The sequence below is a fragment of the Pogona vitticeps genome, chromosome 9 (assembly GCF_051106095.1).
Source record: "Pogona vitticeps strain Pit_001003342236 chromosome 9, PviZW2.1, whole genome shotgun sequence".
Classification (NCBI taxonomy): domain Eukaryota; kingdom Metazoa; phylum Chordata; class Lepidosauria; order Squamata; family Agamidae; genus Pogona; species Pogona vitticeps.
In genome coordinates this window covers 21247650-21269860 of record NC_135791.1, presented here as the reverse complement: position 1 = coordinate 21269860, position 22211 = coordinate 21247650, and the positions used below count along the sequence as shown (strand labels likewise).

The window sequence follows — 22211 nt, the reverse complement described above, 5'->3', positions numbered from 1 at the left end:
GTACTACACTGAAGACTCTGCTCATGACTTAAGTTAGATCTTTATAGGCTCTGATAGCCGGCTCAAGGTTGAGTCAACCTTCCATCCTTCTGAGGCTATTTACTAGTACCCAGCTTGCTAGTGAGGCAGAATCAATGTGTAGCCGGCATAGCTAACTTATAAACCACCCGAGAGTGCTTTAAGCACTATGGGGCAGTTATAAGAAGCACACTGCTTTGCTTTGCTTTGCTTGCCCATTAAACAAGAACCCAATAGTTCTGCTCTGCTTCACCCTAAGAGTGTTCATGGGACAGATGACAAATGCAGCTTGTATTCATAACCAACAGAGGTCCATAACCAACAGAGCAGCGGGGTGAAATTTGGAAAGGACTAAAGAGGGAAGGTGATATTTTTAGGGGCATTGGTGAGATGGGTCACATGCATTAGACCTCTGAAACCAACACATTAGATCTCTGAAAGAGAAACTAAGGGCTGATTTTGCTGTGACTGGATGCCGTTCAGTACAGCCTTTCTTATAAATAAGCTTCATTCAGAAGAAAATAGCACTGATGTTGACGGCGACAAGTTCCAATCAAGGGCATCTGTTGCTTTTCTGTTAATGACAGTTTCAATTCATATGTGAAAACTGATTTTTCCTCAATAACCACTCAGGTCCAGCAACAGCATGCTGGAAGCTACTTGTCTGAAACAGTGTGTGTGTGTGTTTCTGTGTGTTTCTGTGTGTGTGTGTGTGTGTGTGTGTGTATACACATGTATTTACTCACAGATGCTTGCTCCATTATGCTCCTTACTGAGCCTACAACCACAGTTTCATCTTCCGGTACATTTAAGCTAAGGACACAAGTAATACAGGATGTTTTGCACCCTCTCAGGAAGTGACATTCATTTTTAAAATTAATTTCAGAGCTGGATTTCTTTCTAGTCGTCATCTTTGCTTTCCTTTCTGTTCTGGTCTTCTTTCTTGCTTTCCTCCTGCGATCTGTAACATGGTGCATAAACTGGAGAAGCCTATCACGTATCTAACATGGTCAAAAAGTAACTGCCGATTGAAGCTGTAGGTTGGCAAAACATTGGTTTGCTAAGCAGGCAGCACAAAATGTCGAGTGTGTGGCAAAACTTTGTGTCAAAACTCAAATTTTCAGAATGAAGGGAATCTCTCCATTACAGATGGTGCTGTTATCTACACACGAAGTAAATCTCTTCCCTAAAGTTATGTAGCTTGTGTTTCACTGCTGTAAAATCCCAAAAGGATCTTGGCCATCTTGAAATTAATTGGAAGATTTTTATTTTAATTATTAAGTTTTTAATCCTTTGCTATGGCCATTTAATAAAACATGGTACCCCTTTCATGGCTTTGAATGTATTTTGATGACTTTATTCTTGTTATAATCTACCCAGACGTCATTATTTTTGGTTGGCGTTCAGTGGAGGCAAACTGAAAAATAAATGGTCTTTCTGCAATGTAATGATTGTAATTTTATATCATTTTTCATCCACAGTTATTTTATGTATTTTATATGTTTGTACTGGTGCACTCTATTCACCCTTTCAGAGTACTCTTATACAGTTGAACACTGTCCTACTGACACGCATAAAGTGTAATATATAAAATAAAAATCTGCAAAATGCCAAATGCAGTGTGGGCTAATTTGTTTCTTTCAGTATTTGCAGGTACAACACAGAATTATATCATTACCTAGAAAATACAATTATGTAAGAAACTGGATGTAATTTAAAAAAGTTACTTTCTACATCAGTAGAACTATTTGGGTTTCTGATGCAAGTCAATGGGAAACTTTCAAATTAGACCCAGATCTGGGACTTGAACAGAGCTGAATGGGGTACCCATTGTTTTGGAAAAATCAAGATATGTTCCGAAGCTTCAAAGTGACCTCCAGATCAGATCAGGGGGTGGGTTCAGAGCTGTAACAGAACCCTCAAATAAAACACAATGATATCAGAGATTAAAATCAGTGAAGCCTAGAAACAATTAAACTCGTTGCACTAAATTAAACTACACCACAAGCAAATTTTAGATTTATCACATTATTTCTCTTGTGTCCTTTTTTTCTTTTTTCTTTTTAAATTAAATAGCCAGAACTTGGAATGAACACATCACAAATAATAGGTGATGGCCATTATTTCCTATTTTGTTAGCAAAGGCAAGGCTAAAAAGAAACTAATGTTTTATCTGTGAATCCACTGAATAAACTGGGCTGAACTTTTTGATATACTCCTTGATCTTTTATTCATCATATGGACTCCTAAGAGATGCACTATGTTTATTATACACCAATAAATGGACTATGTTGTATGCATTATGCATACATGCTGGATAACCGAGGACAATGATAAAACATTCTTTGGAAAGAAAACAAAGCTTGGGGTTTAATGCTCTGATTATTGCACCTTTGGCTGCAGGGATGAATATTATAGGTATTTAAGGACCCAATTAGAGCATATGTTAGCTTTGCATCTAGAAGCTCATAGAACATTTTCTCTCCAAGGAATAATGATGCCTTTCTGTATCTTTCAGTAAGCCATCAGCAAAGAAAAGTATGCCAGCTAACAATCCTCAGAGTGAATAAACTCTGTGCTGCAGGAAACAAATGATTTTAAGAGGTAACCTACACCAGAGGAGGCCATTGAATCCTATTTTGCTGGCAGGTCAAACCCTCTTCAGATATAGGACCAAATTCTGAAACTGCTATCCAAGGTGCTGAATGTATAGAACCATAGAATCGTGGAGTTGGAAGGGGCCATTGAGTCCAACCCCCTGCTCAGTGCAGACATCCAAATCAAAGCAGATCTCACAGATAGTTGTCCAATTTTCTCTTGAATGTGTCCAGTGTTGGAGTGCCCACCCCACCCCCAAGGTAATTGGTTCCATTGATGTACTCTTCTAACAGTTGAGATGTTTTTCCTGATAATGGGCTTCCTGTAACTTAAGCCCATTATTACATGTCCTGCACTCTGGGATGATTGAGAACAGATCCTGCCTCTCCTCTAAATGACTACCTTTCAAGCATTTGAAAAGTGCTATCAGATCTCCCCTCAGTCTTCTATTCTTAAGGCTAAACAGTCTTTCAGTTTTTTCCCGCAGGGCTTGGTTTCCAGTCCCCTGATCAACCTTCTTGCCATCCTCTGAACCTGCTCTAGTTGGCATCCTTCTTGAAGTGTGGTGTCCAGAACTGGACACAATACTCTAGATGAAGCCTGATTAATGCCAAATAGAGAGGAACTAATGCCTCATGGGATTTGGAGGCTATACTTCTATTAAGGCATCCTTTGAGAACAGGGTTCAGCCTCTTAGGTAGCCCCTAAAAGTTCAGAGGAAAACGGAGCTGTTCCACTGCACCCACAAAACCATATTTGCCACCCTACCCTCTGCTCACAGTGACATCTGCTGTGATACCATCTTGCTTTCTTTTTGCCTCAGGCAGGAAATTATCTGAGGCATCACTGAGTGTACTTCATACTGACTAGCAACCACACAGAGATATGGCTTACATATTGGACTGTATTTGGAGTGGTCCGATGCGATCTATTTCCTGGCAATCATGTGATGTATGGAGCATAGTGCTCTAGCTAAAACCTGATCCATGCCCAAGTGTTACCTTTTTGGTCCAGCTTTAGGGCTACTCCTTTGAGGGGCTGGATGGAGTGATTCTCTAGCACAGTGGTCCCCAACCTTGGGCCTCCAGATGTTCTTGGACTTCAACTCCCAGAAATCCTGGCCAGCAGAGGTGGTGGTGAAGGCTTCTGGGGGTTGTAGTTCAACAACATCTGGAGGCCCAACGTTGAGGACCACTGCTCTAGCAGATGGAAGCATTATTTTAAGGGAGATCACACCTTGCAAAGTGGCCTTTTCCAGATTGATTGAATTTTTTTGCATTTCCTGCCATCTGACTGCAGCCAAAAGAGGGATTTCCTCTTCCTCAGTCATTCCTTGATGGAATTGGCCCAAAAAAGTGCTTTTAGCAAAAGAAGGGGAGGGGATGGGAGGGGAGGGGAGGGAAAAGGAGAAGAGAAGAGAGGAGGAGAAGAGAGGAGAGGAGAGGAGAGGAGAGGAGAGGAAGGCAGGGAAGGGAAGGGAACACACCAGATATGAAATTTTTTGAATTCTTCACCCTCACCAACATGGATGCTCTTTCCCAGTCCAACGAAAGCACTTGCTTCCCCCCCCCCGTGCTTTATTCTCCTTGTCATCCCTTTCTTTCCCCACCCTGCTCAAATGTAAGCAAGTTCCACACCCACCTTAGCTGTTGGAGGTCAGTCAACACCTCAGCTCCTCCTCCTTGCCTCTGGGTAGCCAACCTTCACAAGGGATAGCTCCACGGCACCAAAAAAAGAAGCTGAACTATTCTGTGGGAAAGTCTGAGCCACGGGTGTGTGTGTGTGTGTGTGTGTGTCTCCCATTGCTCTGACAAATGAAAGAAAATGAATAAAGTTGGAAAATCTAAATAAAAGTCTCTCAGTGAACCACGAAGACTGTCTCTAGTTCAGGCAGGGGAAGGAAAGGATGCCAGAGTTCTTCTAAAGGATGGTGCATGCTTTGCTTCGATGGATAACTGTGGAAAAGAAAAGGAAGGCGGAAAGGAGATTAGAAGGGGTGGAAAAGGAAAGGAGTTTAATGGACTCTGAATTGGTGTCATAAGACAGAGATGCTGGGAGGCTGACAAAGGAACCATTCTCTGCTCCCAGTTTGCCCCAGGGCAAGCCAAGAAATACAAGAGGGAGAAATTGTGAAACAAGAACGCACATGGACGGTGTTCCCAGCACCCAGTCTGAATATCAGGCTTAGGCCTGAAATAAAGGAGAATTCCTCTGGGTACACAGAAAGTGCTTTGTGGATCATTGGAGGACATATAAAGACAAACCACGTCCTGTGGGAAAATCAGGATAGGAGATCTGAGTCTGGAAAAGTTCATTTTTTGGGTATATCTCCCATACTAGTCATGCTGGCCAAGGGATTTTGGGAACAATAGTCTAAAAACTTTATGGCTCTACATGATGTCAACTGCTTTGTGGGGTGGAAGGTATGGCTCCTAAGCAGGTGGGATATGACCTGAATACCTATCCTTTATGAAATTAAGAGCACAGCAGATTGACAGCACCCGTGAGAAATTCAGCATTATTAGGCCCTTGGTCGTCAACCACTGACTTTCTGGCAAACCCTAAAAAACTAAAGAAATACCCCCCTTGCTGGGAGCATATGTGTAATTGTATTTTATTGTTTTGTATTGTTTTTTCATGTGGTAGTAGGTTTATTTTGTATTAAAAAAGAAATAATAATAATAATAATAAAAGAAATACTCCCCTTGCATATATGAGAACACAGGGATTTAGAAGAAAAAGAATCTCAAGCTTACCTTCAAAGAACAAGTATCCAAACTTATGTTTCTCTCAGTTTCCCCTTCTTTAGCTTTTGGGTTTATTAGCTAATAAGAGAAGTTCTCCTGCTAGTCATAAGGGGAGAAAGCTGCTCAGTTCATGCTGGCACCAGATCTTTGAATAAGGTCTCAAGTTTCAGACACACGCAGAAGAAGTTTTGGAACCCGAGCTTATTATTACTTACTTCTTTTGGATGCCAGCTTTCAGAATTCTCCCATGCTAGCTAGAGAATTCTGGGAAATCTCAAAAAGTAATTATTCCAAGCACAGAGGCAGAGGAAGATCATGATCAGGAGAGCAGAGAGACCTGGAAAAGAGTCCCACCTTTCCTCCTGTATACAGTGGTGCCTCGCTTAACGGGCGCCCTGTTTAACGACGAAACCGCAAAGCGATGAAGATTTCACCTAGAGTGGCCTTTTAGGCCAGATGGGCGGGGTATAAATCAAATAAATAAATAAATAAATAAATAAATAAATTTTGCGATTGCATTGCGATGTTCCCTGTGGGGAAAAATAGCTTTGCGATGATTGGTACCCTGTTTTGCTTACCGATCATTGCAAAGCGATGATTTTTTAACAGCTGATCGGCAGTTCCAAAATGGCTGCCGGGTAAACAAAATGGCCACCCACTGTGTTTTCACGCCGATTCCTTGCTTACCGGGCAGCAAAAATGGTGGCCGTATGGAGGATTTTCGCTTTAAGGTGAGTTTTAAGCCCATAGGAACACATTGAAGGGGTTTCAATGTATTCCTATGGGCTTTTTAAAATTGCATAGCAACGAAATCGCTTTGCAGCGATTTTTGCTGCACCGATTATCATCGCTATGCGAGGCACCATTGTATTTGAGAAAGAAAAGGAGGTAGTGATAGCAGCAGCATGAAATGAGTGTCCCCATCTTCTTTCTGAAACGCAAAAGGGATCATGCCCACCAAGCTGACTTAAAAGAAACCCACAGCTTCCCTCTTCAATGTGGTACCTTCCAGATGTGTTGAAGTCTGGATGTGCTGGGACTTCAATGTCTTGGTCACTAAACTGTTAAAAGGCTCAGGAACTCCAGATTACGAGGACCATCTTTGAGTTTCCAACTGCAGTTCAGGATTTGGGACTCCCCTGCCAGTATCCATGTGCCTCCGAGGAAAAACAGCTGTCGTTCATGATGATGAGCAGGCCACCAGATTCAGTCTGTGCAGACTTGCTGCAGGAATTTCCTTTCTGCTTTCCGACCCGGTGGCTCCCTGGCTGGAGGCAGGCAGGAGGAGTCAACGGCCTGGGCGAATGGCAGACAGGGCCAAGCCGGCAAAACCATAGAACCATCTCCACAAACTGACAGGAGATGGCAGAAACATTCTAATCAGCTGGGGATACAGGGGCAAAGGAACACATGCAGGCTTATTGGGACTCAATCTGCAGCCCCATGCCCAAGTCAGGGGGGAACTTTGGAAATACCCATTATTCTCGTTCAAAGATCAGAAAAGTCTGTTTTTACTGTGGCAGCATTCACATGAAGCTGACGTTTCCAGTGTGTTGCCTACCAAGCTGGAGCTATGAAGTTGGAGGAGGCCGTCTGCTGAAGGACAATGACCCTCTTCTTGTCCCAATGGACGTTCCTCAAAAGCAGATCCATTGACCAGGGTGGAGACTCAACAGCCTGAAGGAAGGTAGTTGCTCAGGATGCTGGATAGCTCAGTGGGTTAGGTCTCTGGCTGTGGAGCTACAGTTTGGCAGTTTGATTCCCCACTGGGCCTCCTTGACAGGGGTTGGATTCATAGGGTCCCTTCCAGGTTTGCAGTTCTAAGATTATTATTTTATCTGACTTGGTGTTTTGCTTTTTCCAGTCAAACTTCTAATGCAGAAAAGTCTTCAGAAAAGCTTCCGCAGCTAACTCCTTTAGCACAAACAATGCTGTCTATTCTATTTCTGTACGCTGCGCGATAGCCTGGTTGATGATGCGCATGCAGAACTTATTTGTGACTTTTCTCTAGTACAGCTCCAGGAATTTCTTGGCCCGCTGGGGAGGCCGAGGGTGGGGAGGCCAATCTGGCTGGTTTGCTGTGAAATTTCCCTCAAAGGGAGAGACTCAAGGCAGATTCTAAGTTCAGCAAAGGGACAATTCAGATTTTATTGTTTGTTTAGCTGCTGAACATTAGCAGAACACTGCACACTACCAAATTCCAACCTCCCTTTTCACCCACACAGTTGCCTGGTTACTACTTTTGCACACATACATACCAAAGCTTCAGCCAGCCGCTTCCTTAGAAGCAGGGCCTCTCTCCCGCCTCCATTTCTGGGAAACACAGAGAACTTTCCTCAGCATTTTACAAGCAAGTCATTCTCTGTGCTTTCTCATGCTATGGAGGTGCTTGAGACCGCAGCCTCAGAGGACTTATATCAACTCTCACAGAAATGTATTACCATTTTTTTTAAGACTCTCGTGTACAGTTTTTCAACATTGTCCATGAAGGGCTTCGGCTAAGTCTGTAATTTTCTCCACAAAAGCTTGCAATTGGTTTGATTTTTAGTGGTCCAGTAAAGGGTATTGCCCACATTTACATCTATGTAATCTTTGGGGAACACACGGCCTTTCCCCTTTTCTAGCTGATAGCGACTTCTCACCTTGTTTAGAATCATCGACTCCCCTAAAGTCCCTTCCAAATCCCCTGATGGGGAAGTAGACAGGACTTGATGCCAGCCCAGCCGTACCCAACTTTCACCGTATAATCAAAATGGGAAGGAAGACCAGCTTGGAGCCAAACTGCACAGACAGCCTGTCCTGAAAGTTCAAACCTGCTGGGTAGTGTACTAGAGACATAATTCAGGCTGATTTTCACCACTAAGTACTAATACATGCAAACCATGCTCCAGCTTAAATGCAGAAGATCAACCATCTTTCAGCATCTTAGGAATTTCCTCTGTGAATGATGGGTTGTCTGTAATGTAGAGTTTGGCTGCAGGCACCATTGTATGTGCGCAGAGTTACCTTCCCCCATCCTTGAATAACAGGGAGCTTGCAAACATTATTTTTTTAAAAAACTTTCTAAGTGCTGCAAAGCATCTAATGGTCTGATTCCTTCCATCTCTCATTACAGGGCAATTATCCCCTGGACAATAGCCAGGATCATGTCTCTTCCACCATGCCCGCCCCCATGAGCACTGTTGAAGGGTTGGTATCCTATGACATTGCACTGGTTTTGATTTAGAGCAGGAATGGAAAAGCTTGGATGGGCAGATCAGTCTTTAGGGCCAGTTTTCTAAACATCGATGTATTAGCAACAGAGTTATGGGGCATCTGCCGGTAATACTTAAAAAGGAAGGTGAGGAAGATCAAGCAGGAAAATAAAATAAAACAAAGTGTTCAAGCAATGGCAAACACAAATTTAAGAGGAGAAGCAAGAATGAGGGACAGAAAAGCTTATAAAATAAATATGGGCTTGACTGGTAATAAGTTCTTTCTGCTTTTATAATGGATCAAATGGAACTGAGCCAACCAGGAAATAGATGTATCAAGTGTGGGTAGAGTGGGGAAGACAGCAGGCTTTCCTCTCCCAGTTCCCAAGGAAGGGAAAGAAGGGGATCTTAGACCACCACCTGTATTGAACATTATAATATTCTTAGAACTGCAGAGCTAGAAGGGACCCTCTAGATCATCAAGTCCAGCCCCTGACAAGGAGGCACTGAGAGGGAATCGAACTCCCAGCCTTTGGCTCTGCAGCCGGTTGCCTAAGCCACTGGTTCTTAACCTTTGTTACTCAGATGTTTTTTGGACTGCAACTCCCAGAAGCCTTCACCATCAGCTCTGCTGGCTGGGGTTTCTGGGAGTTGCAGTTCAAAAACACCTGAGTAACAAAGGTTAAGAACCACTGGTCTAAGCTACTGAGCTGTCCATTATGTTCCTGTATGGCCAACACGGGGTGAAAAAGCAGAATAAACATGGAGGGCCTAGACATCTGAGAAAGGGCCAGATTGGTGATGGGCTCCAGTGAGCCCGTCATGGGATTGGGCCCCTCAGTCAGTGGACAATCCCCTACAGAGTGGACCGTTGGTCCAGATAGGTGGGATAAAAATCAACTAAATAAATATATATATACAGATGCCCTATCATACCAGTGGCTCAAAGCCACTGGCATGAGAGGGCGTGCCACAGCAGGGGCCCAAAGTTATGTCCGTACACCGCTTTATAAAGAAGGTTAGGATTGCACCCTCTTTAGAAAGAAGGCAGTTCTGGCCACTGAGATTTAAGACAGTCCCATTCTACTAACTTCATTTTAAAAAAGTACAAGTTTTGCTCTTCTCTTTTCCCCATATGAAGACCTCTAAGCTTCTCCTGCCCTGCCACCACGTTCATCACCTCTTCCTTTCTCCAAGCAGCAGGATGTTCCAAGGAATATTTTTATACAGGATTGTTTTTCCTACAAAAAGGGTAAAATATCAGAGATCTGTTGAGTCAGTGTAAGAAAGTGGTGGGCTGTGGCTGGGGGACCCAGGCTAGTTTGTAAAGTCATGTTGTCATTTGTATGGTTTTCTGTGAGCTCCTCCTCTCCATTTCCCTTCTTTTGTGGCAAGAAGATGGGAGGTACATGGCATTAAAATGAATAAATATAGATGTCCTGCAAATTGTTGTTGTTCTTTAGTCATTTAGTCATGTCCGACTCTTCGTGACCCCATGGACCAGAGCACGCCAGGCCCTCCTGTCTTCCACTGCGTCCCAGAGTTGGGTCAAATTCATGTTGGTCACTTCGATGACACTGTCCAACCATCTCATCCTCTGTCATCCCCTTCTCCTCTTGCCTTCACTCTTTCCCAACATCAGGGCCTTTTCCAGGGAGTCTTCTATTCTCATGAGATGGCCAAAGGATTGGAGTCTCAGCTTCAGGATCTGTCCTTCCAGTGAGCACTCGGGGTTCATTTCCTTCAGAATGGATAGGTTTGTTCTCTTAGCAGTCCAGGGGACTCTCAAGAGTCTCCTCCAGCACCACAATTCAAAAGCATTAATTCTTCGGTGGTCAGCTTTCTTTATGGTCCAGCTCTCACTTCCGTACATCAATATAAAACTCCCTAAAATAAGCAATGTTCAAAAGAATTAACCCACTGCTAAAAGCCAGTTAAAAAGTTCAAATCAAATACACTGTTCCACTGACCTTTCCCTGTACTCAAAACTCATGGCTCCAAGTTGAACAGACCGGTTTTCAAAACCTCATCCAAATTTGCCCAACTCAACGAAATTTGTACGACTCCTTTGGATAATTTCACCCAAGAACATTTCAACAGGGCGATGTACTCCCTCACCTCTTTGGAAGACCGTGTTTCAATGGAAACATCTGAGACCTCTTCCAAGCCATCTACAACCATCAGCAAGGGATGCAAGACTCTACCACAATGGTTCCAACGTTGGGTCCCCAGATGTTCTTGGACTAAAACTTCCAGAAGCCTCCACTACTAGCTGTGTTGGCCAGGATTTCTGGGAGTTGTAGTCTAAGAACATCTTGGGAACCCAAGGCTTGGAACCTCTTCTCTATCAGATGCTTTCATGAGTGACAGAGGAAGAACACACCTGTGACACTTTGGATTCGTGTCCAGCTGACAATCTTGCAAATCTGTCTAAAGCTCAATTTGACCAGAAAGCTGCCTATTGCTTTTCAAATCCGCCTTGAAAGACCCACACATTTACCAGACTGCCTTCAGCCACGTGATTCCTAGGCTGTACGATTTCTAGAGTTGGTTTCCTGAAAGCTGAAATGAAAGGCTACGTAAACTTCCATTAGCTCATCTTGGGAAATTGCTCCATCAGTGCCATAACTTGGCTTCCGTCCTTTTGATGGGCAGACAAGAAAGAGAGTGGAGAGCTTCGACGCCTCCTCTTCCCCCTTCCTCCTCCTCCTCCATGCTGGAAAGTGCTTGACAGCTTTCTTTGCAAGCAGAGCCCCAGCTACATCAGAGACAAGAGCCTTTGCAGCAGTTGAGAGTTCCTTGGTCATCTTAGAGTACAAAGATCTAATACCATGGAGATTTTCCTTCCCATCTGCCTTCTTGTTACTGTCATGGCTACAGGTGAGTACTTGCCTTGGGATGGGAGTCTTTTCTGAGTCATGGGTTCAAAACCTTTCATCGTCCTGGAAATTTTTTTTATTGCATGTTTTCACAAACGTAAAAATATCATTTTTGGAATGATCATCTCACCTATGGCAGGTATGAACAGGAAAGGGTCATCTGGGACAATACATGGATATGGGAACATTCAGGACCTCATATGATGCAAGGTGATGCCATTTGTGTCTTGCAAAGCCACCAAGGGAACTAGGGAGCAATGAAGGGAAAGGGAGGACTCCGAACTATTTATATATTATTTTGTAAAACTATCTTGTAAAAAGATAAAATGTCAGCCCCCTTTCCTCAGATTGGGATGTGCAGATCAGATTTGCTTCAGCCAAGAAAAATTCCCTGGAAATACTATTGCTACGTTTCATAGACAGAGATGTGACTGATTTCTGAGGCTCTGGAATGCCTTGATGGCTTTCATGGGTTAAGGTGAGGAGATCCCCCTCATCGTAACTTTAAGATATAACCATTTACGTTAGAATTTAGCAATGGTATAAATTTACAGCCAGCATATTTTCTTATGTAGTTTCTATATAGCATTTCAGTGAAAGGCGGCCATTCCTTAGAAGTGTAAACCTTTTGCAACCTGCATGAGCGAAATGGAATCATAAAACAATAAAAGGTTTCTTCCGGATCTCCTGGGGGAAATAATATATCATTTAGAAAAGAAAACTTGATAACAGCTGAGATAACATTTATACGCATGATGGGCACCCATATAAATGGATTGAATATAAGCCTAGGTTTCTTAAGTCACTACCAACAGTAATACTTCTGCTGTTATCTACTGCCACTGTTATTTTCTTCACAACTACCAAGCCCATCTCTCATCACAAGGCCCCAAAGTAAAAACTATGGTAACACATGCGATTCCTCTGCCACTTTTTTCACCTTTATATTTAATATTCCCTCTCTCTCTCTCTCTCTCTCTCCTTCTCTCATTCTAAGTGAATCCCCAGTCTTCAAAAACTCCCCACACCCCTCCTCTCCCTTCTCTCTCCCTCCTCATCTTTGCCCAGGCTTGGTGTCAGTTTTCTGTCTCCTGAGGAATTTTTACAACAGAGCCCTTAAACAAGATAAGCCAAGTTACTGCATGTAAATCTACATAATCCAAGAGCCAATGAATATTTAGTATGAATGATTTTTCATTTAATATTTCATTTTGTTTCCATATGCTTGATGAAGTGGACGTAGCTATGAAAGCTAACATTGAAATATAATAGTTTTTAAGGTGTCAAATGTTTTTGTCTTGTTTTGTTTCTTTGAATTTTGCCTGATACAGTAACTCAAAGATGCTCAAAGGAATTATTTCCTTTAGGATACATCCTGGGAAAGAGGACATCAAAGAAAGACCAGTTTCAATGAGCTTCTATATCAATGGTTCCCCAAACTTTTTCGAATCGTGATACCCTTTTATAATAGCTAAGTCACCTTTTGCCTCTTGCCACGTTTGCAAAAAACTCTGAAAGGACAAGAAAAAAAATATTTAAGAAGGGCTACAACACATCTTGAAGGGCGTGCTCTGGTCCATGGGGTCATGAAGAGTCGGACACGACTAAATGACTAAACAACAACGACACATCTAAGGTGACCCACAACCCCCCCGAAAACACTTCATGGCCCTCTTTAAATCCCCCAGGTTGGAAACACTGTTCTATATATTTACTCTGCATTTCTTTGATTCCTTGGCTGGTCCTTACATTCACATTGTTGTGTGTATCTGACTATCTCTGTTAGCTAGCATGATAAAACACTGTCCTAAACCCTCAATGCACCTCAGCACAGATTCTTAAGAGGAAGTTCTCCATAGTAGTTATGAGCTGTTGAAGACTTTCAATGTGTTTGGGTGACAATGAAAATTCCTTAGCTTTAGGCCAAGTTTCATGGAAACTTGTTTTTTAGCCTCAGCAGAGAAGAGTAGGACAAAGCAGAGAGATTTCTCTGATGTTTCTTTTTCTGCCTTTTTAGGAGGTACTCTGAAATGTCCAGTTTGTGAGACAACTGGTAGGAATTGTGATGGACCCATGAAGACCTGTCCCCCTGAGTATGAGCAATGTGGCATTATTTCATGGGAGAAATCATTTGGTGAGTTTAAAAAAAAAAACCCAAAGTGTATAGCAAAGGGCAGTGTCATGGAACAATTCAGGATGGTTTTTTTTAATCCTCTCTGGGCTGATCTGGTTTAACCATTCATGCTAACAACTCTGTAGGAGTTCTGACTGAGAAACGTTTGTTTGTCTTATTTATATGCTGCTCAAGGCGCCTCTCAATATTAAAAGAAATAGAATTAAAAACACAATAAGATTAAAAACAATTAAGCTATATGCCAATTAAATTGCAACAGAGTAATTAAAAGCAAGCAAACATTAAAAGGGACATGGTGGCGATGTGGGTTAAACCACAGGAGCCTCTATGCTGCAAGGTCAGAAGAACAGCCGTCATAAGATAAAATCCAGGCAACGGAGTGAGCTCCCGTCGCTTGTCCCAGCTCCTGCCAATCTAGCAGCTTGAAAGCATGTAAAAATGTGAGTAGATAAATAGGTACCACCTCAGTGGGAAGGTAACGGCGTTCCGTGTCTAGTCACGCTGGCCACGTGACCACAGAAACTGTCTTTGGACAAACGCTGGCTCTACGGCTTGGAAACGGGGATGAGCACCGCACCCTAGAGTCAGACACGACTGGACTAAATGTCAAGGGGAACCTTTAACTTTATCTAAACATTAAAAATAATCTGATTCTAAGAAAGCATTCAGGGACTCAATCATGATTGTTGAAAGCCTGCCTGAAAAGATGGGTCTTTGGCTGTCAGTGGAAGGATAAAAGGGAGGTGGGCCAACCTGATCTCCCGAGGGAGAGCGTTCCATAACCTGGGAGCAGCCACAGAGAAGGCCCCCTCCTGTATAAGCCTTGTCTGCACTGGTAATGGGGACAATAATAGGGCCTCCTCTGATTATCTTAAACTGCGATAAGGCTCATATGAGGAGATTCAGATCTACCATTAGGCAGAGGGTGGCAGACACCTCATGCAGTAGGGGTGAGGGATCAGGCATTAAAATCTTGTAGCTAATCCTCAAGGACTTTCTGGAGGCTTTTCCTCTGTTGGGGAATAAACCTTGTCTACATTGCACAAATTGTCCTGGGCCCTTCCTGAACCAGTTGGCTGATGTAGTGGAAGACACCATCCAATAGAGCTTGCAAAAGTTACTTTTCGGACTCTAGCTCCAGAATCTCCCAGCTGAGAAGCGTACTCCAAAAAGTCACATTTCTAAGCTCTGTCACTGAAGTGCTGCTCAACTGCCGGTCTACATGGGCTTCTGGACGTGAAATGGAGAGAGAGAGTGAGTTGCATGGTAGCCTCAGGTTGTCAGATGCCTTGCGCCAGACCTGTCTCAGAAACATGGGTGGTTAATCACATTTTCTAGGAATGTCTTACCTGAAATGAATAGCTCAGTTTTTCTTTTCTTTTCTTTAATGAGTGCGGGATGGAATCCTTGTCCTTTGTCAGTCCTAGGTCTAACATCATAGAATGCCCAGAAAAGCAAAGACCATTCTGAAAATAGTACAGTGGTGCCTCGCTAGACGATGATAATCCATTCCACTAAAATCGCTGTTTAGCAAAATCATTGTCTAGCGAAAAGTATTTCCCTATTGGAATGCATTGAAACCTGTTTAATGTGTTCCAATGGGGAAGAATTGTTGTCTAGCGAAGATCGGCCATAGGAAAGCCGCTTTGTGAACTGCCGATCAGCTGTTTAAATCACTGTCTTGTGAAGCTTAGGTCCCCAAAACACCCGTTTTGCGAGCGCAGAGGGAGCTGTCAAAATCGTTGTCTAGTGAAAATCAGTTTGCAAAGCAGGGACCAAACATTGTCCAGCGAAATTCCCCCTGAGGAATCACTGTTTTGCGAATCGCTATAGCAATCGCAAAAAGTCAATGTCTAGCGAAAAAAGTGTCATGAGGGGTAACTGTCTAGCGAGGCACCACTGTAAATGTATGTTGATGCGCATGAAGTTTAAAAGTCAAAGGTACGGTTGAGTGGGGTATTTCTTACAAGTAGCCCTGGTTTTATCTTTGCATTTCCAGCCCCCCCCAACACACACATTTGTCCCCACCGTTTCATCTTCCACCATAGCCATGAAACATACTTTTTAATGGATGTTAAAAAATACATTCCATGGCCCCGAAAGCGATTTTGTTACCATTGTATTTTTATATTTTTCAAGGTGTTCATACTCCTTTTTCTTTATTCCGTGTGCCTTCTTTGAATTACTTAAGCACCCTTCCTCTGCCTTCTCAGAAGGTTTATTTATGACTATAATGTATTCATGTATATTTAGCAAACTAGTCCAATTAGACTAGAGGGATTTTCACTGCACATAGCAATCCAGTTGGATAAGCAACTTCATAAACCAATATAATGTGATGCTCGATTGTTTGACCAGTAATGCCTTGCCAGAAATCTGCCTCTCTCTCTCTCTCTCTCTCTCTCTCTCTCTCTCTCTCTCTCTTGGTCAGTTATTATATCTCTTTTATGATCTCTTCAGGAATGCAAAATAAAACTACGGCAAAGAAATGCATCAAACCGGGGGCATGCCAGAAGGGCCTTGTTGTTTTCAATGCGGGCAAGAATGGAACCATATTAAGCCACGTTTCCTGCTGCACCGGAGATGAATGCAAGAAGCCTGCTCCACCACGTATGCCACAGATGTACCCTACTTTTCCTTTCTCTGTCCTATCTTACCTTATTCGATTCCATGAAGAAGAAACCTTCTCCTTTCTCACTTAGCCGAAACCCTATTTCTAACTGCACTGAGTTCCCGTTCATGTATCTTATACTACGGAGTTTGGAAATAATATGTTACTCTTGTCTCTCTTTTTAAAAAGTAAATAAGGTGTTAAAAAGTTATATTTCAAAGTGTAATAAGAGCTAATTTTAAACTAACGTAACAGTCACCATAATGATATGAAAAATAGTTTCATTTTTAAAATTCCTTTTGAAGGGTATTTTAAGTCATTTTAAATGCCTTTGGATAAGAATGTTTTAAATTCACTGCCATTCTGTCACCAGCCCTTAAGGCAGGTTTATTTGTTTGCTTCATAAACAGAGTAATGCAAAGGAAAAGAAAAGGGACGAGTGAAACAACAAGTTATATTTTTTTGGCACTCTAAGAAGTAATGAGCTTCTGGATAGGTTAGGAAGTGGGAGCACCTGGCTGAGGAGTTAAATATTGACAGTTGGATTCCCCACTGTGCCTTGTAGGAGAAGAACCAGCCTGTGTAGTCTTGGGCAAGCTGCACAGCCTAGAACACATCTAAAAGGAGAGATGAGTGAATAGGGTATTTATACCTAGGAAAGGGACATGGTGGCACTGCGAGTTAAACCGCAGAAGCCTCTGTGCTGCAAGGTCAGAAGACCAGCGGTCATAAGATCGAATCCACACAATGGAGTGAGCTCCCGTCACTTATCGCAGCTCCTGCTAACCTAACAGTTCGAAAGCATGTAAAAATGTAAAAATATAAACTGATTAATAAATATGCAAAGAAGGCCAGTGGTTAGTTTTGGTGACTTATGGACATTTGTTCCCCCGTCTCCTAAGCAATAAATGTATCTCTACCAGCTTAAAAATGGAGAGGAAAGGTGTATGTATAGCCATAATTTGGTCTAAGTAGTTTGGCCACTATGGTCTCCTTTCATCTTATATCTAATGATCTTCCTTGTAGTGCCACCAAGAAATCTCACATCCCTTAGGGAGAAGAGGACTTGCCCAGCTTGCTATTCAGAGAAGGAAGTCTGCAAAGAAGAGACCATTGAATGTCGAGGAGAGGATGAGACCCATTGTGTTGAGCTGTTTTATCAGACTTCAGATGCAGGTAACAACAGAGAGACTCTTGCTCATACTCTGTCTATCCCAATACAGGCTGTCCATGATGTTACTATTTCCAGCTTAGATATGAATCAAGGAAAGGTTACTGAGTTGTCCGCAAAGCCAACCCTTGTCTGGGGGTGGTGGTGAGGGATCAATACCTTCTCCAAAGACCATCTTTGGAGTCAACCATGACTTCCCAGGTTTTTCCATGCCTCTGCCCATTCCGCTTCCCAGTTTTGTCGCCTGTCATGGTTCCTCTTTCTGTACCTCTTTTCTCTGATATAAACAGGTATATTGAAATGAATCAAAATTTGGTAAACAAAGCAAAAGTGGAACGAGAACATCAGTATATGTGAGAGACTGGGTGTTGTGCATTCTGATTATCTAACTTCCATATCATGGCTTCAGTTCAAGATCCCTCAGGTCAAAGATTCTCTGAGAAAGCTGCTGATCCATTCCATAAACCTTCTGAAGTAGATCCACCCATCCTGTCTCCTGAATCTCAGAGGAAGGCACTTTACCTCTGGATTCTAATGGTTTCAATTTGGACTACTTGAAGGAACAAGGCATTCCTTAAAGGGAGATTAATAAAATCCACACAAAGCAAACTTTGAACACTAATGGCTTTATAAAAGGGCTGTTTATAGATTCAACACTCAGAGGATGGATGTTCTGTTTTGAGTCCAGACTCTTTAGACCAGACTAAGAAGCATTGGTGCCTCTAGATTAGTGCTCTTCAATTTACTTGGAAAATCACTGTCCGTGGTCCTGAATTTCAGTTGCTAGACTAGCACTTTTGCATCTCTCCAGGGTCATTAATTTTCCCTCCTCCAAAAGGCTCAGGAAGTCCTACCCTGGCCTTCTCGATTCCACTTAACTCATCACTTTCTCTCAGTAGCAGTGAATGACACAGGCCAATTCAATCTCAGCCCAAAAAGGATATGCATTCATGAAAACAAGTGGAACTGCATTTTCTTTGGCTGTTTCAAAGGTCCACCAATTAGCCAAGGTCCATCTTGAGCTGCCTCCTCCTCTTCTTTTCCCTTTGTGGGCTAGTTCCATCAACAGCCCATGCCTTTGCTCTTTTTCCCTACATGAGAGGAGAGAGAGAGATGTCTCCTTTGGGTTCTATCTTATCTTCATCCCCCACCACTGAATCTGGTTCTTGGCTAGTTTCAAAGTTAACGATTGCGCCACCAAGAAAGAGAGGAAGGAAGAATCTTAAAGGGCACTGCAAATCTCCTGATGCTGTGCTTTTTTTTTTCCAGAAGGAAGAAATGTGACAACCACCATGAAGGGATGTGCAAACAAGGCTTTATGTGATAATCAGGATGATTTTGCTACAGGCAATTTACTTCCTGCAAGCCTTTGTAAGGTTGCCAGTGGAGCAGGCCGCACCATTGAGGGATGGTCTGGGTTTCTCCTGTTATCCCAGGTTCAGCTCTTGTTTGGGCAAGTTCTTCCTTGATGTCTCCTCAGCACTGAGGCTCAGCTTGAGCATTCACACCTTCTCCTTTTGCTTGTCTCTTCTCTTATACATGCCAGAGGCCTTTTGGAGAATGCACAGTGAGGACTGTTCATGGTTCAAAGGCTCATTTTAAAATTTCTGTCTCTAATCTCTATGTGTAAGGTCATCCAGCAGCTGTAAACAATGCCTTCTAGCAGGGATAGGAAAAGATAAGTGACTCTAGGTGGTGATGAGTGAAGAGAGTTCACTGGAAGAGCAAAATCACAATACTGCAACACTACGCTTGTGGACTACTCTACAGTTTCTGGAATGCTCAGCAGTGACTGGTATATACCAGTCACATCATGAACTGGATGGGCACATTAGCTGATATATTCACTCTGAACATATGACATTGTTTTTTCCCGAGACATGCTGCTGTTTGATAATCTGACATTGTCTTCTAGGGGTGTGGACCCAATATGAATAAATCCTGAATTAGTAACTGATTTGGACTGGTTTTTATCTGGGTTGAAATGGAACAGAAGGGGATTTGGTCATAAGGCAAAGCAAAATGAACTTGAAAATCAGTTTACATTGGGAGCACAAATCAAATTGGACAAGGCACAAATAGCCTGAATCCTTTATTCCTATTCCCTTCCCTTTTGGTGGATGAAGTCTTCCTTTAGACAGCTTCTCCCTTTTGTCTCATCGACTGACATTTACATGCTCAACAACTTATTTTGAGACATTGGTAAGAGAAAGAATAAAAAGATGTATATTACTTACAGTTGAACAGATCAAAACACCATGCTGTGCAAAAATGACTGCTTCATAGCAACAGCCCTGAACGGATTTAGCCTGCTTCCAGATGATTCCTGCAGACCACATTCTTTAACTGCACACAATAACTACACAACAGACTAGAAAGGAGGGGGGAAGGCACTTAACTGGACTGGTGTGGCTCTCTTTGAAATCAGGGGCTCTGAAGAAACACTTGGTTATCGCTGGATTGATTGACAGTCACTCTAGCCTTTTTTTGAGGTCGTTTTTGAGCCAGACCTGCTAAAGGCAGCATGCAAGACTGAAAGGACTCCAACAAACTGAAACAGGAAAATAAATGCATTAAGATGCCAGGGTCTTATCTGTCCCATTTATGTCAATCAGTTTAGTCCATGACTGAATCTGGCTCCAACCCAGAGTATATCTCCCAATTGGAATCAATTCTGAGAAAAAAAGGGGGCAGAATGCACACTTTATTGACTTCTGAGAAAACATTAGATAAAAGATGTACTGCTGATAATAAATCTATAGCTTCATGCCCATCCTGCTTCACTTGGAAAAAAGATTGGAAAAAAGAGAATTACTACATTGAAGGAGTTGGAACTGAAGTCAGGGGCAATTAAACCTGCACACATGCATGTATGCAACTTTGGATGCAAAGAACATGTACTAAGTTCTTCCTTATCATTGGTTTAGGCTATGTTGTCTTGACAAGATACTTTGATGAGCAATTTTTAAGTCCTGAAAAAATCCTCACCAGTGAGAGAATGAGTACATTCCCTCTGCCCTGAAGATCTCCCTAAGTTGCACAAACTGTCTGAGGAACCTTAGGACCTTTCCCTGTGAGAAGCAGAGGAAATACAGATACTACACACAGACACCAATGGCTGTCTGTTAAAAGAGACACAAACACCCCATCCAATGCTTCCAATCCTTCAAAGACAACACAGCAACAATCTTTGTCATTTTCCCCAAATTCGATCAATTTTTCACACTTTTGATTGCTACAGAGGAAAACATTCCTCCTTGTCTTATCTTTTTATCTGTGCCATCAAATATCTTGTTTCTTTCCTGGGCAAGGAAGATAATTTGGCCATTCCCAGCCTTTGTCTGAAAGGACAGGATGAGCAGGAATTTGTGGGGGGTGGCGGTTTGAAGTGCTACTGTATACAAATTCGCAGAAGTAGTCCAAATCATTTATGAATTTCCAGTTTACTGAACACATTTCCAGTATACTGAATCACAGATTCATGTCTATCCAATATTAATGTATATTTTAGTAAAAAGGGACGTTGTAATATTGTAAGCCAACCATTTGAGACTGATCTTGATCCATTCTCAATCAATTTTATTTCACAAGGACTGTAAGAATTGCTCTGAGGTAATTTAGCAAATGGCATTCTTGAAATTGTTGTAATAATATTATAAACCACTTGGCTAGCAACTGGGTAAGGTTCTGCCTGGCTGCTTTCCATTATTTTAATACACTTTAAAAGGGGGGGCTTGTGGATGGCTTGTTTTAATGACAAATAAAGAGTCAAGGAGGGGAAAGAGGCAAGTCACTTCCATCCACCCACATCAAGGACGCAGAAGACAAACCCCAAGCAAACCTTTCTTCTCCTCTCTCTGCAAAATGCCACCAAGATCAACTACACAAATTGAGATGTAAACATTGAGAGCTGTTTGGTTCATGATTTATTAGATGCTAAAGACCCTCTTACTTATATACTTTTTAAAAAAGTAAACAAAAGAGGAGCAAATCATGCTGCTTATATACTGCCCCATAGTACTTAAAATACTCACCGGATGGTTTCAATTTTAGTTACATGTTTCTTCCCCCCCCCCCAACAGCTGGGTACCAATTTACCAATCTCAGAAGATGGAAGGCTGAGTCAACTTCAAGCTAGCTGTCAAGAATTGGACCCAGATTGTGAACAGAGTTTTGGCTGCAGTACTGCAGTTTACCCACTGTGACACCTGCATTACTGGCTGTCCAATTTAATGCACACAGAAGCCAACAAAATATGAGAATTGCCTTCTTTTAATTTTATTTCATGTATTATTTTCAACCACCACTGCATTCATCATTTCGGTATTCATCCTGTTGGGGAGATGATGAAATGAAATGATGACACCCAGCAGTTGACCCTGAGTCCGGGGTTTGTGTCCCAATGTCCATCTTCTTCCTCATGGAGGCGATCATTGGGCCAAAGTATTTGAAGAAGTAGCTGTGTTGGTGTTTGCAAGCATGGCCATCCATCCATCCATCCATCCGTCCGTCCGTCCGTCCGTCCGTCCGTCCGTCCGTCCGTCCAACCAACCAACCAACCAACCAACCAACCAACCAACCAACCAACCAACCAACCAACCAACCAACCAACCAACCAACCAACCAACCAACCAACACAAACCATATTACAGGTGAACTAGAATATTTAAGATGACCTTTCATGGATCAAGTCCACTTCCTCAGCCATTATAGTGAAACTACATGCTTATTATATTTATACATGGTCCTATTATCTGTATCACCGCTGGGTCATAGGGCCATGTATAAATAAACAATTATGCAGTCTCACTCTTGTGGCTGAGAAAGTGGAATTGATCCATGAAAGCTCTCATTAAAAC

At 42.5% G+C, this 22211-nt stretch overlaps 1 protein-coding gene across 1 annotated transcript in view; it reads left to right on the top strand.

Annotated features, from left to right (window-relative positions):
- Positions 1-19309, top strand: part of LOC110089612 (uncharacterized) — a 31733-nt gene extending 12424 nt beyond the window's left edge. Inside the window, exons 6-10 of the mRNA XM_078379980.1 lie at positions 11353-11437; positions 13454-13570; positions 16031-16180; positions 17208-17357; positions 18622-19309. Coding sequence (XP_078236106.1) covers positions 11353-11437; positions 13454-13570; positions 16031-16180; positions 17208-17357; positions 18622-18821 — 702 coding nt within the window. The 3' untranslated portion in view covers positions 18822-19309. The remainder of the gene's footprint in view (positions 1-11352; positions 11438-13453; positions 13571-16030; positions 16181-17207; positions 17358-18621) is intronic.
- The last annotated feature ends 2902 nt before the right edge of the window (positions 19310-22211 follow it).